Below are 17,632 nucleotides of genomic sequence, written 5' to 3' on the forward strand. Positions count from 1 at the left end.
TTCTGACGAGCGGAGCGAGGCCCATCGCCGGACGGTACGGATCGTTGGCACCGCCTATATATACATCTTGTAAGCCGCCGGCTAGGGTTGATCAGATTATAAGATAACCCACGGCGTTTGTAAACACCTCCCGATATAGTGAAGTTTTGCTGGCTGGCGTCCGTGGTTTTTTCCCCTTCTGTGTTGGAAGGGGTTTTCCACGTTAAATCTTGTGTCCCCTGCGTGTGTTCTTGTTTCGTTCTTCGTTATTTGCTTGTCGCTTTTATAACAGCCGGCAGCAGCACCTACTCTGGCATGTCTTCACCATCTTCTTCGAGGATAATGAGGGCCGTACAGTACCACAAATACGGCGGAGGAGCCGAGGGCCTCAAGCACGTGGAGGTGCCGGTGCCGTCTCCGAAGAAAGGCGAGCTGCTGGTTCGGGTGGAGGCCGCCAGCATCAACCCGCTGGACTGGAGGTTCCAGAAGGGCGTCGGGCGGCCCTTCCTGCCCAGCAAGTTCCCCTTCACCCCGGTCTGCGAGCTCGCTGGCGAGGTAGTGGAGTTGGGCGCTGGGGTGAGCGGCTTCAGGCCAGGCGATAAAATCATCGCCGTCAACTTTCCGGTAAGAAAACGCAAGCACGCGACGTGAGGCGCCTGCTCCGGTTTGGTTGTTTACTGATGTTTTTTTGGTGGTCTCAGGGTAGCGGCGGCCTGGCCGAGTACGCCGTGGTGTCAGCATCGAATGCGGCGTTGAGGCCGCCGGAAGTGTCGGCAGTTGAAGGCGCGTGCATTCCTATCGCGGCAGCCACCGCGCTCATGGCGCTCAGGACGGCCGGGGTCGGCCTCGACGCCGGCGACGGCCCCGCCAAGAATGTGCTGGTCACCGCGGCCTCCGGCGGCGTCGGCACATTCGCCGTGCAGCTGGCTAGCCTCGCGGGACACCACCACGTCACGGCTACCTGTGGCGCGCGCAACCTGGACCTCGTTCGGGGACTCGGCGCCGACGAGGCGCTAGACTACTGCACCTCGGAGGGCACCGCGCTGCGTGGGCCGTCCGGACGGAAGCACGATGCGGTGGTGCACTGCGCGGAGGGGTTTCCGTGGTCGGCGTTCAAGCCGGCGCTGGCGGACGCCGGTGGCGTGGTGGTGGACCTCACCCCACGCATCGCGTCCGTCGCTGTCGCAGTGCTGCACTGGCTGTGCTTCTCGAGGAAGAGGCTGGTGCCGCTGATCGTGTCGACGAAGAAGCAGGACATGGACGCACTGATGGGATTGGTGGTGCAGGGCAAGATCCGGCCTGTGGTCGACTCGCGTTACCCGCTAAGCAGGGCGCGCGAGGGCTGGGCCAAGAGCATGAGCGGCCACGCCACCGGTAAGATCATCGTGGACATGGTAAAAGACGCAGAGTAATAATTATGTACCACGAGCACGCCATGTCACTTTAGTGAATTATTGTAAGATAGCCATACTTTGCTATTTCTTTTCTGAGGAAACAGCTAGCCTCTGCTGCTGATTTTGCCATTTCTAGCCTGACTGAAATATAGCTATTTGTAAGTAAATCTTATGATTTGAGCAATAAGATTTGTGCGAAAGATACACACAAAAAATCATGGGTTTCTACGTTGAGTGAGAAGTGACTATTTGTAAGATGGCTATAGTGATATCTTCTTTGCAAAAACAATGCCCTATTCCTCCTTTGCAGTCCAAAGTTTCCGCTACAAAAAATGCTATAATCATATTCATTACTGAGGAAATTCCACATCGCCAGCCAGCCTCTGGCCTCAAGAAAAGGAGTCAATTCAATGGTTATTTTGATAGCCTATGAGCTTTGGCTTGAGCGAAGCCGGATAATTTTTGAAGGGAAGGTAAGACCGGTGAGAGACATTGTTGGTGTGGACATGGTCGTATTTGCTCCGGTGCCGCAAAAGACAAGGCCCCTCCTCATGGTTCAAGCTGGCGCTTCGGCTCGATGTTCTCTGTGTTGTCTTCTGTGTGGGTTTCTTTGTGCGTTTGGCGCGTGTGTGTTGTAACTTCTCGTGTATCTCCTTGCCGGTTGATGGCTTCGTTAATTCAAAGCCAGGCTCATTTCGAACCTTATGTTTGACATTGTTGCTGCAATTCAAGGACCTTAGGAGGATTGGAGCCTGGCTGGTGCCAAAAGCCTAGCAGCCTCCTTCGGGAACCTAGCGAGACGAATTGGCTAAACTTCATGTAAAGCCTTTTTTTAAAATTTCTTCTCTATGTTTCTCTTTTGTGTCCTGTCCACTAGTTGGTAAACTTCTTTACTCTCCTTAACACGAAAAGCCAGCACTTTGCCGGGTCTTTCAAAAAAAAAAAGGAAACTCCACATGTATCATTAACAATCTGTTCTTGTGCCACTCAAAAAATGTCGGCATGTGTTGCAGTGTTGGAGAAGTAGTCGGTGTGCCACATAGCATGTCCCTCCAACCTTTGTCTGGGCTTTGACTTTCTTCTTGCCGACCTTTAACCTCCATAGCACGACCTCTTCTTCTTCTCCTTCTCGGCGTCATCAAGCATTTTTTGAAGGTAAGCGATGATCGCCAAGTGCTCGTCAATGTCATCGTTGCAGGCTGTGTCATCATTGTTGCCGCTATCCATGTCTAAGAGGCAAAATAAATAGTTAGAAATCCATGGTGGCAATGGGGACAATGAACAACTAGCGGCGTTTACCAGACAAACGATCGAACACCTTCTATGCACGGAGGAGAAGGGAGTGACCGCCACGTCCCCTATGTAGCGGGAATAGGCTCGTGACGCCAAACACGCCGGATTTAAAAAAAGGTTTGGGGCGCATAGCTGGGAGAGGTCAAGCTGGATGAATCCGTTCTGCAGACCCAAAGAAGCGGGAGGCTTGGGGTTGCTCAATACCAAGAAGATGAACCTTGCTCTACTTCTCAAATGGATTTGGAGGCTTTACCAAGAGAAGGACACGATCTGGACTCGTATCATCCGTGCCAAGTATGGCGACGCCCCGGACCTGTTTTCGGGATCAGGTCAGGGAGGATCACCTTTTTGGAAAAGTTTGCATAAAATCAAGCATCTGTTCAAGGTAGGCGCAAAGCACGAGGTGCGAAACGGCGCTAGAACTAACTTCTGGATGGACTGGTGGTGTGGGAGGGGTCCCCTCATGGAGTCCTTCCCTTTGATGTTTGCCATTTGCGACAACCAAGCTATCTTGGTTGCGGATGCGCTTCTCCAAAACTCTCTGCAAGTACGTTTCCGTCGCTCACTCGACCAGGAGGGCCTGCGACAGTGGAGTGCGCTGCTTGAGCTGATGGCCCCTGTTTTTTCTCAGAACTGGCCAAGGCAAGGTCTCTTGGCACTTGGAGCAAACGGGAGCTTATTCGGTGAAGTCCATGTATACCAAACTTTCTCAGGGCACGACGATAGCTCATTTTAAGGACATGTGGGAAGCCAGAGTACCGCTAAAAATCAAAATCTTCTCCTGGCAGTTAGCGCTTGATAAGTTGCCTTCTGGGCAGCAGATCCTCACTAGACACGGTCCGTCCAATGGCCTTCGTGCCCTTTGTGGAGCCCCGGAGGATGCCGCTCACATTTTCTTCGCCTGCTCCTTGGCGGCGTTCGCTTGGTCGGTCACGCGCCAGCTGCTCGGGTGCAACTGGCGCCCCGCTAACTTCGCCCAATTTCATGCCATTCTTGCTAGCTACTCGGGGTATCCTAGAAGGCTGCTGTGGGTTTTGTTTCTTGCTCAATCTTGGGCCCTGTGGAACGTGCGCAATAAACTTGCTATAGAAAAGAAAACTATCGCTAACCCAGCTGATATTATTTACAAAATCATCATTTTTTTGCAGCTGTGGAGCCTAAAGTCCAAGGCAAGAGAAAAGGAGGGGCTAAGCTGGATGGCACGAGAGCTAAGGGAGCTATACGTGCAGCTCAAGCCGGTGGCGCCGTGACGAAGTAGCTCCTGCCAAGGTGCGGGGTCTGGGCAAGGCGAAGCTTCCATGCAAACTTTGTGTCTTAGCAAGTTTTGTGCAAACTTTGTGTTTTAGTTTGAATCTTCAAACTGGATATCTCTAGTCCTTGGCGAAGCTGTAATGCCCAGCAGTTTGTACCCTAACTCAAAACATGATGTGGTTTTATTAATTTAAAGTCGGGCAAAGTCCTTGCCTATTATCTAAAAAAAGTCCACTTGTATAATTATTTTGGTTGATTTATGAGGTCCATTGGTCGAGGAGGAGCTGCAAGCATGCAGGAGAAGCGTTGGGCTGACAGATTGGATTTGGATGCAAAGCCGCTCTTGGCCTGTAGGTACCACTGTACCAGTAGTCACGGAGATGGTCAGCCACGGAGGAAAATTCGGCGTCCGGCGATTTCGCAGGTGCGAATGCGCGCGCTGTAGTGGTTGATCGGCCGGGGTGAATTTTCCTCAGGGCATCTCCAGCGGCGCGACGCATTTTAGCGTTCGCGCGCGTCCGTTTGCGTTGGTTCTTTTGGTCGAAAACGACCGCGCGTCCGTTTGCGTCGGGGGTGGCTCCAGCGACACGACGCATTTTTTTAGGATGAATCATTTTTTTGAACTGAAATATAATTTACAAAAACTGAAACATAACTTACATACTTGAAAACATAAAAAAAAAAACCTAAAACGCCTACTGCTGCGCATCGTCGCCGTGCTGCTCCTCGTCGCTGTCGAGCAAGATGATCTCCGGTACGTCCCACGGCCAGTAGCCATCCGGGGGAGCGTACGCCGGGCGCGCTCGCGGTGCTCAAGGTTGAGGAGGCTGCGGCTGAGGCGGCGGTGGAGGCGCCCAGGGCTGCGGCTGTGGCGGCGGATGAGGAGCCCAGCCATAAGGCTGTGGCGGCGGTGGGGGAGGCGCCCAGCCGTAAGGCTGTGGCGGCGGTGGGGGAGGCGCCCAGCCGTAAGGCTGTGGCGGCGGTGGGGGAGGCACCCAAGGCTGTGGCGGCGGTGGAGGAGGCGCTGCCGAGTCCAGGAGCGCCTGTCGGAGGGCTTCATCGGCGGACAGGCCAGGCGGCATGACAGCGGTGGCGTAGCGGGGCAACGGCGGCTGCACCGGCGCGTCGTACTCGGAGACGAGGAGGCCGACCTTGGCCATCTCGTCGTCCGTCATGTTGTCGGGGAACTCGAAGTTCCGGCCCTCCGCCATGGCCTGCTGCCATTCGTGGAAGACGAGGCCGACGTAGTCCTCGCTGTCGTCCTTCACCTCCTCGCTATGGTACGCGAGCGCCTCGATGTAGTCGTCGTCGTCGTCGTAGACGGCGTAGGCTTCGTCGTCGTCGTCCTCGTCCTCGCGGTCGTTGTGCTGCGGCTGCTCACGTCGCGTCGGCGCATGCTGACGACGCGTCGGCGCCTGCTGACGACGAGCCGGCGGTGCAGGGCCGAAGGGATAATCCCTGTCGCCCATGAAGCCAACCCTTCGTCTGCTGTCCGTCTCCGTGGACAGGTACGTACGCCAACTCTCCGAGTCGATGGCGTACGCCGGATCAGCGCGGAGGTCCGCCGGCAGATATCGCCTCCTGCGCCGGATCTCCTTGGTCCGCTCAGGCTCGCGCGCAGGTACTGGAGGGATGGGCACCCGGCGGCAGCTGAGCCGCCAGCCGCCAGGCAGCTGCACGCCGGACCAGGCGTCGCACGGCACCCATTTGCCGTGCATCAGCCTCCCCACCGTGACGGGGAGCGCCACCTTCTTGCTGCCGCTGCCGGAGGCCTCGAAGTCGTTCTTCTTCCCCATGGCGCAGCGGCGGTTGTGGTGCGAGTGGAGCTGTGGGCGAAGGAGCAACGCGGCCGCTGGACTTTTAAGGGCGGCCGCGCACGAGATACGATGCCATTGAAGGCGCCGCAGAAGCCCAGCCGCCGCCCGCCAGTGCACGCGCAGAACAGGAAGTGCGGCATTTATGGCGAAGGCAGCGGCGCAGACGCGGAGGCGCTGACCGCGGAAGCGATGGCCGCGGAAGCGATGCCCTCCATGCAGGCTCGCTGCCAGGCGGGCCCGGTGGAGACCGCAGCGGACACTTTGCGCGTCCGCGCAGCGTCCGCCGAGACGCAAACCTGGCGCATATTTGGGCCAGGTTTGCGTCTCCGCGGACGGCCCGGTCACTTTGCGTCGTGCCGCTGGAGAGGGTGCCAGACGCATTTACAACCAAAGCGGACTACCCTCAGTCCAGATGCTGTGGTGTGGCGTTCGATCACGCGGACTTGTCACTGGCTGACCGCGCTGCGATCCAACGCCGGCGACCGGCGTGCGGCGAGGAGCCCGGCCACGTACGCTTTCTTCAGGGACGCGTCGTCAATCGGGGGGTCGTCATGTCAAACAAATGAAGCGACCCGCGCCGTGTACAAGTACGTCCGCGCGCCCGCAACATTAACAATCGTCACGGCACTTGGACACTTCCATTACCGGAGATAGATAATCTGTAGCCGGCAGCAGCACCTACTGTGTTCCGGCGAGCGGCCATGTCTTCACCATCTTCTTCGAGAACAATGAGGGCCGTACAGTACGACAAGTACGGCGGAGGAGCCGAGGGCCTCAACCACGTGGAGGTGCTGGTCCCGTCGCCGAAGAAAGGCGAGCTGCTGGTTCGGGTGGAGGCCGCCAGCATCAACCCGCTGGACTGGAGGTTCCAGAAGGGCGTCGGGCGGCCCTTCCTGCCCAGCAAGTTCCCCTTCACCCCGGTCTGCGAGCTCGCCGGCGAGGTAGTGGAGTTGGGCGCTGGGGTGAGCGGCTTCAGGCCGGGCGACAAGATCATCGCCGTCAACTTCCCGGTAAGAAAACGCACGCACGGGACGTGAGGTCGCTTGTTCGCCTGCTCCGGTTTGGTTGTTTACTGATGTTTGTTTGGTGGTCTCAGGGTAGCGGCGGCCTGGCCGAGTACGCCGTGGTGTCAGCATCGAACGCGGCGTTGAGGCCGCCAGAGGTGTCGGCAGTCGAAGGCGCGTGCATTCCAATTGCGGCGGCCACCGCGCTCATGGCGCTCAGGACGGCCGGGGTCGCCCTCGACGCCGGCGACGGCCCCGCAAAGAACGTGCTGGTCACCGCTTCCTCTGGCGGTGTCGGCACCTTCGCCGTGCAGCTGGCCAGCCTCGCGGGCCACCACCACGTCACGGCCACCTGCGGCGCGCGCAACCTGGACCTCGTTCGGGGCCTCGGCGCCGACGAGGCGCTGGACTACGCCACGCCTGAGGGCGTGGCGCTGCGTGGGCCGTCCAGACGGATGCATGATGTGGTGGTGCACTGCGCGGAGGGGTTCCCGTGGTCGGCGTTCAAGCCGGCGCTGGCGGACGCCGGTGGCGTGGTGGTGGACCTGACCCCGCGCACCGCGTCTGTGGCCGTCGCGGTGCTGCACTGGCTGTGCTTCTCGAAGAAGAGGCTGGTGCCGCTAATCGTGTCGACGAAGAAGCAGGATATGGATGCACTGCTGGGATTGGTGGTGCAGGGGAAGATCCGGGCGGTGGTTGATTCGCGTTACCCGCTGAGCAGGGCGCACGAGGGCTGGGCCAAGAGCATGAGCGGCCACGCCACCGGTAAGATTATCGTGGACATGGTAGAAGACGCGGAGTGATAATGATGTACCACGGGACTTTGCCATTTCTTTTCTGCCTCTGCTGCTGATTTTTTCATTTCTAGCGTGAGTGAAATATAGTTATTTGTAAGTAAATCTTATGATTTGAAATATATTTATTTGTAAGTAAATACGGGAGCCCTGCTGATCAACCACTTTGACCGGCCTCCAATGATAGTTGATCCATGGACTTTTCTATTCCTTTATATTGTGTTAGGTCATAGGAACATGTAGTACCAATAATAAACCCCTCTTATCTAAATATTCTCTCCTATAGACCAAACCTAGTACGGGAGTCCTGCAGATCGACCCCTTTGACCAGACTCGAATGATATATAGTTGACCAAATGGCCTTTGTAGCTAGTAGGTCACATAAATTGATGTGTCCTAGTTAAACCATATCTCAAGATTACCTCCAGTGCTCAAGGTAAAACAACACACAAAAAACAGCACATAAAGTATCATGCATGCAAACATAACTATGTACATAAAAAATAAAACCAAGCAAAAAGTGCCATGTAAGTATCATGCATGCAAACATTACTAAGCAAAAAAACCAAGCCCTTGAAGTAGGCAAACCTATGGAAAATAAAAAAAAAACTTAAGCTACTTCAACGGTTATATCGTCGGCATAGATTTGACGTGGCGGAAGTGGGCGCGGGAAATAGAAATTTGTGGAGGCAAAATCGGGCGGAAAAAAATTCAGCTACGCCGACGGGTATAACCATTGGCATAGCTCGGACTTGCCAAGCCTAGGATGGACTAACGATGGGAGCTATGCCAACCCGGTAGCCTAGAGTCGCAGGGGCGCGTTGAAGCCTGACGGTGCAAGCTGCGTCGACGGTCACCATCGACATCTACGGTGCTATACCGATGCTGAAGGTATGTCGACGGTGACCCTCGGCGTAGCTGGAGCTATGCCGACGGTGTAGTTATGCCCATGGTCTTCCTACAGTCCTCGGCGCCCGTGAACTACACCGACGGCCCCAACCTTTAGCCGTCGGCATAGCTCCAGGCCGTCGGCATAGTGGCGTTTTCATGTAGTGCTTTCACGTTACACGCATCTATATTCTAAACATTCATGCATTACAAGCGGTGCATAATTTCGATTAGAATAGAGGAAGAGGATCTGTCTAGTAACCGATGGAAAAATGGGTGGAACAACAAAGCTTGATACTTTTATACTCTGCAATCCTCTATTACGTCATTTGTATCAGTCGTATATAAGAGAACACTAGATATTTCGAAAACAAAGAAAAAGTATATCTATAAGTGCACTTGAACATAGTAATGGACATAAACTATTTTGGTTTTAATTTCTTAGTTTAGAGTTCATTTTATCATGTTTTTCTTAAGCATATATTAAATAATAGAATCAAGAAAACATAGTTCCTATTTCTCACAACAAATTATATTTGTAGAGATTAATACTAGAATTGTATTTTAACATAGATGGCATGATTAGTTTTAGGTTTGCCAGTCATAATTAATTTTTTTTAAAGATAGTATATGCATATATGTATTGATAGAAGCGACATATATTTAGTGGCTAGATCGGTTTAGACAAAGGAATTAAATAATGGTGGTATTTTGTGACATATATTTAGCGCAAATATGGTGACGTAAAATTATTTAGTATAAATTAAGCGAACATATACTAGTTCTGTTCCTGAACACATATGCTGATTGTTTGCCTAATGCTAAAGAGGGTTAATAACATAGAGGAAAAAGAACAAAGGGTAGAGGGAATAAGTGCTTCGGAACTACACCTTGTTCTCAAAGCCTTAGCAAATTCTTTTGTAAAGTCAGTCGTCATCGCATTTGTGGCCTTCTTTTGTAAAGTCAGTCGCCATCGTACTTGTGCCCGCGGAAATTTCTTCCATGCTATATGTAAGGGTATATTGTCTCTATGTGTGGTTTTGGTAATTAATGACAACCCCTATGGACTAATGTTTTTATTGAGTTTATATGAAGGAATATTCCATAGGTTCTACTTGTATTCCATGTGTTCGATTCAAGTATGGATGTCATGAAGATAAAGATACACCTTGTGTATTGGCATCAAGATCATTGATTTGAAGATCTATATGTGATATGATCAAGTAGAAGAAATGAAGAAGGAGTTCCTATGTGGAACTCAATATTAGCCATACTCTATCTTATGTGATAAACAATGGATGATCAAGATCTTGAGAGCTTGATTCCAAGTGAAGAATTCTTTATATACATCTCAAGATAGTATGATAGAGTATGAGAAGATACAAGGTTGAGTCGGGCAAGTTGAAGATGAGCATCTCAAGTGAATCACATGCTTGAAGCTTTCCGTCCATTTGGTGATAATGGACATGTGTAGATGTGCATCAATAGAGCTTTCCCATCATGGTGTATGGGGGAGCATTTGTGAGTCTACACGAAGCGACGATGATCAAGTGAGGCAGTCCGGCTTGAGTGGAGCGTGAAGAACTATCATCAAGATCAAGCGGGATGCGCAAGGCAAAGGTCTGACCTTGCTAAGTTTTTCTTTTACCGGTATCAAGGTTGTTGTTGGGAGACCGGATTATAGGATAGATAGCCGCACTATCAAGAGGGGCTTTCGGTTGGGTAACTTGATCACATCGTCTTAGGGAGCTCAATCCTTTGCATACTTTGCATATCCTTATTGCTTCTTGGTGTTTCTTGGTGTGAGGTTCTTGTGCTTGTTGCTAGCTTTACAACAAGCCCATGTTCATCGAAAACGGAGTTCACATGCATCTTCTATTGCGTTTTCGAGGTTGGGTGATTTTACCGGTTATTCATGATATAAGGTTCTACCTTTTATATTTATGATAAAATCCCCTCCTACAGATTCTTGAGTTTGCACTTTCTATTGGATGACATTTGTTGTTATCTTCCAAACAAAATTGGTTTCATTCAAATCGGAGGTCGGGAGCTTTAGTTATTAAAGAAAAGGAGAAAGCAAAAGAAAAAAGAAAAGAAAAAGGCGGCCGGTCGGCCGACCGGCCTGCCGGCCCACAAGCCGGCCCACCCGGTCCAGGCCGGCCCTGGTGCTGACACCGACCGGGCCCCTTACCTCTAGTGAAACTATATTTTTATTCCGTCACATCTTATGTGCTTTACTTGGAGCGTCTGTGTATTTTTATTTTTGTTTGTGTTTGAATAAATTCGGATCCTAGCATTCCTTGTGTGGGAGAAAGACACGCTCCGCTTTTTCATATTGAACACTGGTGTTCTTAGCTTTACTTTTAATGTTCATGGCGAAGTTGAAAGTCGCTTCGTTTATTGCTATTTGGTTGGAAACAGAAAATGCTTCATGTGTTAATTGGTATATTGTCTTGAATAATTTGATACTTGGCAATTGTTTTGAGATCTCAAATAGATCATGTTTAAGCTCTTGCATCATGTGGTTTAAACCTATTAGTGGAGAACTACCGTAGAGCTTGTTGAAATTTGGTTTGCATGATTGGTCTCTCTAAAGTCTAGATATTTTCTGGTAAAGTGTTTGAGCAACAAGGAAGACAGTGTAGATTCTTATAATGCTTGCAATATGTTCTTATGTAAGTTTTGTTGTACCGGTTCATACTTGTGTTTGCTTCAAACAACCTTGCTAGCCAAAGCCTTGTACTGAGAGGGAATGCTTCTCGTGCATCGAAAACCTTGAGCCAAAACTTATGTCATTTGTGTCCACCATAACTACCTACTATGTGGTATTTTTCTGCCATTCCAAAGTAAATTGCTTGCATGCTACCTTTAAAATTTTCATTCCTTGACTTTGCAATACATAGCTCATGGGAAAGTAGCCTAAAAACTATTGTGGTAATGAATATGTCGTTTATGTATCTTAGTTCTTATAAGTTGCTTGTTGAGCGGTAACCATGTTTCTGGGGACGCCATCAACCTGTCACACCTTTGTTGAATATCATGTGAGTTGCTATGCATGTTCGTCTTGTCTGAAGTAAGGGAGATTTGCCATGAGTTAAATGGTTTGAGTATGCATATTGTTAGAGAAGAACATTGGGCCACCAACCAAAGCCATGTATCATGGTGGAAGTTTCAGCTTAGACATTAATCCTCAAATCTCTTATGAGAATATTATCTGTTGTTGAATGCTTAAAGCATAAAAGAGGATTCCATTATCTGTTGTCTATGTTGTCCCGGTATGGATGTCCTTAAGTTGAGATCTATCAAAATTGAGAGATCAAATGCGATTTATCTCCTTGGACCTTTGTACAGGTGGCATAGAGGTACCCCTTTGTGACACTTGGTTGAAACATATGTAATGCAATGATAATCCATGGAAATCCGAGCTAATTAGGACAAGGAGCGAGCACTATTAGTATTCGATGCATGAGGCTTGCAACTTATAGGAGGTTTTATGCATAACACATATGAATTATTACTACCGTTGACAAAATTGTTTCCATGTTTTCAAAATAAAAAGCTCTAGCACATGAGTAATTGATGTCTACGCCCCCTCCTTTTCCTGTAGACAGTGTTGGTCCTCCAAGAGCAGAGGTTTGTAGAACAGCAGCAAGTTTCCCTTAAGTGGATCACCCAAGGTTTATCGAACTCAGGGAGGAAGAGGTCAAAGATATCCCTCTCATGCAACCCTGCAACCACAAAGCAAGAAGTCTCTTGTGTCCCCAACACACCTAATAGGTGCACTAGTTCGGCGAAGAGATAGTGAAATACAGGTGGTATGAATAAGTATGAGCAGTAGCAACGGTGCCAGAAAATAGCTTGCTGGCGTGTAGTTGATGGTGGTAGTATTGCAGCAGTAGTAACGCAGTAAAACAGTAAACAAGCAGCGATAGCAGTATTTAGGAACAAGGCCTAGGGATTATACTTTCACTAGTGGACACTCTCAACATTGATCGCATAATAAATAACTCTTTCTCATATGTGCTACATACACTCTTTTGTTGGATGATGAACACATTGCGTAGGATTACACGAACCCTCAATGCCGGAGTTAACAAGCTCCACAATAATGTTCATATTTAAATAACCTTAGAGCATAATAGATCATTGCAAAATAAACCAAGAACTAACATAGTGCACACACTGTCCACATTACACTATGAAGGAGGAATAGATCACATCAATACTATCATAATGATAATTAACTCCACAATCTACAAGAGATCATGATCATAGCCTACGACAAGAACCACATGGTGCACACACTAGTCACCTTTACACCATGCAGGAGGAATAGACTACTTTAATAACATCACATGAGTAGCACACAACTAGTAGCGATACAAAGCTCATATGAATCTCAATCATGTAAAGCAGCTCATGAGATCATTGTATTGAAGTACATAGGAGAGAGATTAACCACATAGCTACCGGTACAGCCCCGAGCCTCGATGGAGAACTACTCCCTCCTCATGGGAGCAGCACCGGTGATGAAGATGGCGGTGGAGATGGCAGCGGTGTCGATGGAGAAGCCTTCCGGGGGCACTTCCCCGTCCCGGCAGCGTGCCGGAACAGAGACTCCTGTCCCCCAGATCTTGGCTTCGCGATGGCGGCGGCTCTGGAAGGTTTCTGTATGCTTCCGGGCAAAATAGGAACCTGGGCGTTGATTTCGTCCAATTCCGAGAATATTTCTTTACTAGGATTTCTGAAACCAAAAACAGCAGAAAACAGGAACTGGCACTTCGGCATCTTGTTAATAGGTTAGTTCCAGAAACTGCACGAATATGACATAAAGTGTGCATAAAACATGTAGATATCATCAATAATGTGGCATGGAACATAAGAAATTATCGATACATCGGAGACGTATCAGCATCCCCAAGCTTAGTTTCTGCTCGTCCCGAGCAGGTAAACGATAACAAAGATAATTTCTGGAGTGACATGCCATCATAAACTTGATCATACTATTTGTAAACATATGTAATGAATGCAGCGATCAAAAAAATGTATATGACATGAGTAAACAAGTGAATCATAAAGCAAAGACTTTTCATGAATAGCACTTCAAGACAAGCATCAATAAGTCTTGTATAAGAGTTAACTCATAAAGCAATAAATCAAAGTAAAGGTATTGAAGCAACACAAAGGAAGATTAAGTTTCAGCGGTTGCTTTCAACTTATAACATGTATATCTCATGGATAATCGTCAACATAGAGTAATATAATAAGTGCAATATGCAAGTATGTAGGAATCAATGCACAGTTCACACAAGTGTTTGCTTCTTGAGGTGGAGAGAAATATGTGAACTGACTCAACATTAAAGTAAAAAGAATGGTCCTTCAAAGAGGAAAGCATCGATTGCTATATTTGTGCTAGAGCTTTTATTTTGAAAACATGAAACAATTTTGTCAACGGTAGTAATAAAGCATATGAGTTATGTAAATTATATCTTACAAGTTGCAAGCCTCATGCATAGTATACTAATAGTGCCCGCACCTTGTCCTAATTAGCTTGGACTACCGGATCATCGCAATACACATGTTTTAACCAAGTGTCACAATGGGGTACCTCCATGCCTTTGTACAAAGGTCTAAGGAGAAAGCTCGCATTTTGGATTTCTCGCTTTTGATTATTCTCAACTTAGACATCCATACCGGGACAACATGGACAACAGATAATGGACTCCTCTTTAATGCATAAGCATGTGGCAACAATTATTATTCTCATATGAGATTGAGGATATATGTCCAAAACTGAAACTTCCACCATGATTCATGGCTTTAGTTAGCGGCCCAATGTTCTTCTCTAACAATATGTATGCTCCAACCATTAAGGTGGTAGATCTCTCTTACTTCAGACAAGACGGACATGCATAGCAACTCACATGATATTCAACAAAGAATAGTTGATGGCGTCCCCAGGAACATGGTTATCGCACAACAAGCAACTTAATAAGAGATAAAGTGCATAAGTACATATTCAATACCACAATAGTTTTTAAGCTATTTGTCCCATGAGCTAAATATTGTAAAGGCGAATGATGGAATTTTAAAGGTAGCACTCAAGCAATTTACTTTGGAATGGCGGAGAAATACCATGTAGTAGGTAGATATGGTGGACACAAATGGCATAGTGGTTGGCTCAAGGATTTTGGATGCATGAGAAGTATTCCCTCTCGATACAAGGTTTAGGCTAGCAAGGTTATTTGAAACAAACACAAGGATGAACCGGTGCAACAAAACTCACATAAAAGACATATTGTAAACATTATAAGACTCTACACCGTCTTCCTTGTTGTTCAAACTCAATACTAGAAATTATCTAGACTTTAGAGAGACCAAATATGCAAACCAAATTTTAGCAAGCTCTATGTATTTCTTCATTAATGGGTGCAAAGTATATGATGCAAGAGCTTAAACATGAGCACAACAATTGCCAAGTATCAAATTATCCAAGACATTCTACCAATTACTACATGTATCATTTTCCAATTCCAACCATATAATAATTTAACGAAGAAGAAACTTCGCCATGAATATTATGAGTAAAGCCTAAGGACATACTTGTCCATATGCTACAGCGGAGCGTGTCTCTCTCCCACACAATGAATGCTAGGATCCATTTATTCAAACAAAAACAAAAACAAAAACAAACTGACGCTTCAAGCAAAGCACATAAGATGTGATGGAATAAAAATATAGTTTCAGGGGAGGAACCTGATAATGTTGTCGATGAAGTAGGGGATGCCTTGGGCATCCCCAAGCTTAGACGCTTGAGTCTTCTTAGAATATGCAGGGGTGAACCACCGGGGCATCCCCAAGCTTAGAGCTTTCACTCTCCTTGATCATATTGCATCATACTCCTCTCTTGATCCTTGAAAACTTCCTCCACACCAAACTCGAAACAACTCATTAGAGGGTTAGTGCACAATAAAAATTAACATGTTCAGAGGTGACACAACCATTCTTAACACTTCTAGACATTGCATAAAGCTACTGGACATTAATGGATCAAAGAAATTCATCCAACATAGCAAAAGAGGCAATGCGAAATAAAAGGCAGAATCTGTCAAAACAGAACAGTTCATAAAGACGAATTTTAAAAGGGCACCAGACTTGCTCAAATGAAAATGCTCAAATTGAATGAAAGTTGCGTACATATCTGAGGATCACTCAAGTAAATTGGCATAATTTTCGGAGTTACCTACAGAGAATATTGCCCAGATTCGTGACATTAAAGAAATCTGTTTCTGCGCAGTAATCCAAATCTAGTATGAACTTTACTATCAACGACTTTACTTGGCACAACAAAACACAAAACTAAGATAAGAAGAGGTTGCTACAGTAGTAAACAACTTCCAAGACACAAATATAAAACAAAGTACTGTAGCAAAATAACACATGGGTTATCTCCCAAGAAGTTCTTTCTTTATAGCCATTAAGATGGGCTCAGCAGTTTTAATGATGCACTCGCAAGAAATAATATTTGAAGCAAAAGAGAGCATCGAGAGGCAAATTCAAAACACATTTAAGTCTAACATGCTTCCTATGCATAGGAATCTTGTAAATAAACAAGTTCATAAAGAGCAAAGTAACAAGCATAGGAAGATAAAACAAGTGTAGCTTCAAAAATTTCAGCACATAGAGAGGTGTTTTGGTAACATGAAAATTTCTACAACCATATTTTCCTCTCTCATAATAACTTTCAGTAGCATCATGAGCAAACTCAACAATATAACTATCACATAAAGCATTCTTATCATGAGTCTCATGCATAAAATTATTACTCTCCACATAAGCATAATCAATTTTATTAGTACTAGTGGGAGCAAATTCAACAAAGTAGCTATCATTATTATTCTCATCATCAAATATAGGAGGCAAAGTATCATCAAAGTAAATTTTCTCCTCAATTCTTGGGGGACTAAAAAGATCATGCTCCTCAAAACCAGCTTCCCCAAGCTTAGAACTTTCTATATTATTATCAACAATGGTGTTCAAAGCGTTCATACTAATATTACTACCAGCATGCAAATAAGATTCCATAGGTTTTTTAATTTTCGCATCAAACAATCCATGTTTTAAATCAGGAAATAGAATAAGAAGATCATTCTTCTCCATTATGCCAAACTAGTGTAAACAAGAAACAAAAAGATGCAATTGCAGGATCTAAAGGAAATAGCTTCGAGTACTTACAACGGCGAAAATAGCTTAGTAGCCGAGATCCGGAGTGTGAGTACCTTTTACCTTTCCTCCCCGACAACGGCGCCAGAAAATAGCTTGATGTCTACGCCCCCTCCTTTTCCTGTAGACAGTGTTGGGCCTCCAAGAGCAGAGGTTTGTAGAACAGCAGCAAGTTTCCCTTAAGTGGATCACCCAAGGTTTATCGAACTCAGGGAGGAAGAGGTCAAAGATATCCCTCTCATGCAACCCTGCAACCACAAAGCAAGAAGTCTCTTTTGTCCCCAACACACCTAATAGGTGCACTAGTTCGGCGAAGAGATAGTGAAATACAAGTGGTATGAATAAGTATGAGCAGTAGCAACGGTGCCAGAAAATAGCTTGCTGGCGTGTAGTTGATGGTGGTAGTATTGCAGACGAGTAACGCAAAGAAACAAGAAACAAGCAGCGATAGCAGTATTTAGGAACAAGGCCTAGGGATTATACTTTCACTAGTGGACACTCTCAACATTGATCGCATAATAAATAACTCTTTCTCATATGTGCTACATACACTCTTTTGTTGGATGATGAACACATTGCGTAGGATTACACGAACCCTCAATGCCGGAGTTAACAAGCTCCACAATAATGTTCATATTTAAATAACCTTAGAGCATAATAGATCATTGCAAAATAAACCAAGAACTAACATAGTGCACACACTGTCCACATTACACTATGAAGGAGGAATAGATCACATCAATACTATCATAATGATAATTAACTCCACAATCTACAAGAGATCATGATCATAGCCTACGACAAGAACCACATGGTGCGCACACTAGTCACCTTTACACCATGCAGGAGGAATAGACTACTTTAATAACATCACATGAGTAGCACACAACTAGTAGCGATACAAAGCTCATATGAATCTCAATCATGTAAAGCAGCTCATGAGATCATTGTATTGAAGTACATAGGAGAGAGATTAACCACATAGCTAC

General features: G+C 47.0%; 2 protein-coding genes across 2 annotated transcripts; both read left to right on the forward strand.

Annotated features, from left to right (window-relative positions):
* The first annotated feature begins 294 nt into the window (after window positions 1-294).
* LOC127302261 (quinone-oxidoreductase QR1, chloroplastic-like) lies at window positions 295-1,540 on the forward strand. Its single transcript, XM_071820645.1, has 2 exons — window positions 295-603; window positions 681-1,540. Exons 1-2 carry the CDS (start codon window positions 295-297, stop codon window positions 1,389-1,391), a joined length of 1,020 nt encoding a protein of 339 aa, XP_071676746.1. The 3' UTR covers window positions 1,392-1,540.
* A 4,780-nt stretch (window positions 1,541-6,320) lies between these two features.
* LOC127302260 (quinone-oxidoreductase QR1, chloroplastic) lies at window positions 6,321-7,608 on the forward strand. The gene is made up of 2 exons (XM_051332670.2): window positions 6,321-6,744; window positions 6,831-7,608. Exons 1-2 carry the CDS (start codon window positions 6,436-6,438, stop codon window positions 7,539-7,541), a joined length of 1,020 nt encoding a protein of 339 aa, XP_051188630.1. The 5' UTR covers window positions 6,321-6,435; the 3' UTR covers window positions 7,542-7,608.
* Window positions 7,609-17,632: the final 10,024 nt, after the last annotated feature.

This window comes from Lolium perenne, chromosome 5 (genome assembly GCF_019359855.2).
Source record: "Lolium perenne isolate Kyuss_39 chromosome 5, Kyuss_2.0, whole genome shotgun sequence".
Classification (NCBI taxonomy): domain Eukaryota; kingdom Viridiplantae; phylum Streptophyta; class Magnoliopsida; order Poales; family Poaceae; genus Lolium; species Lolium perenne.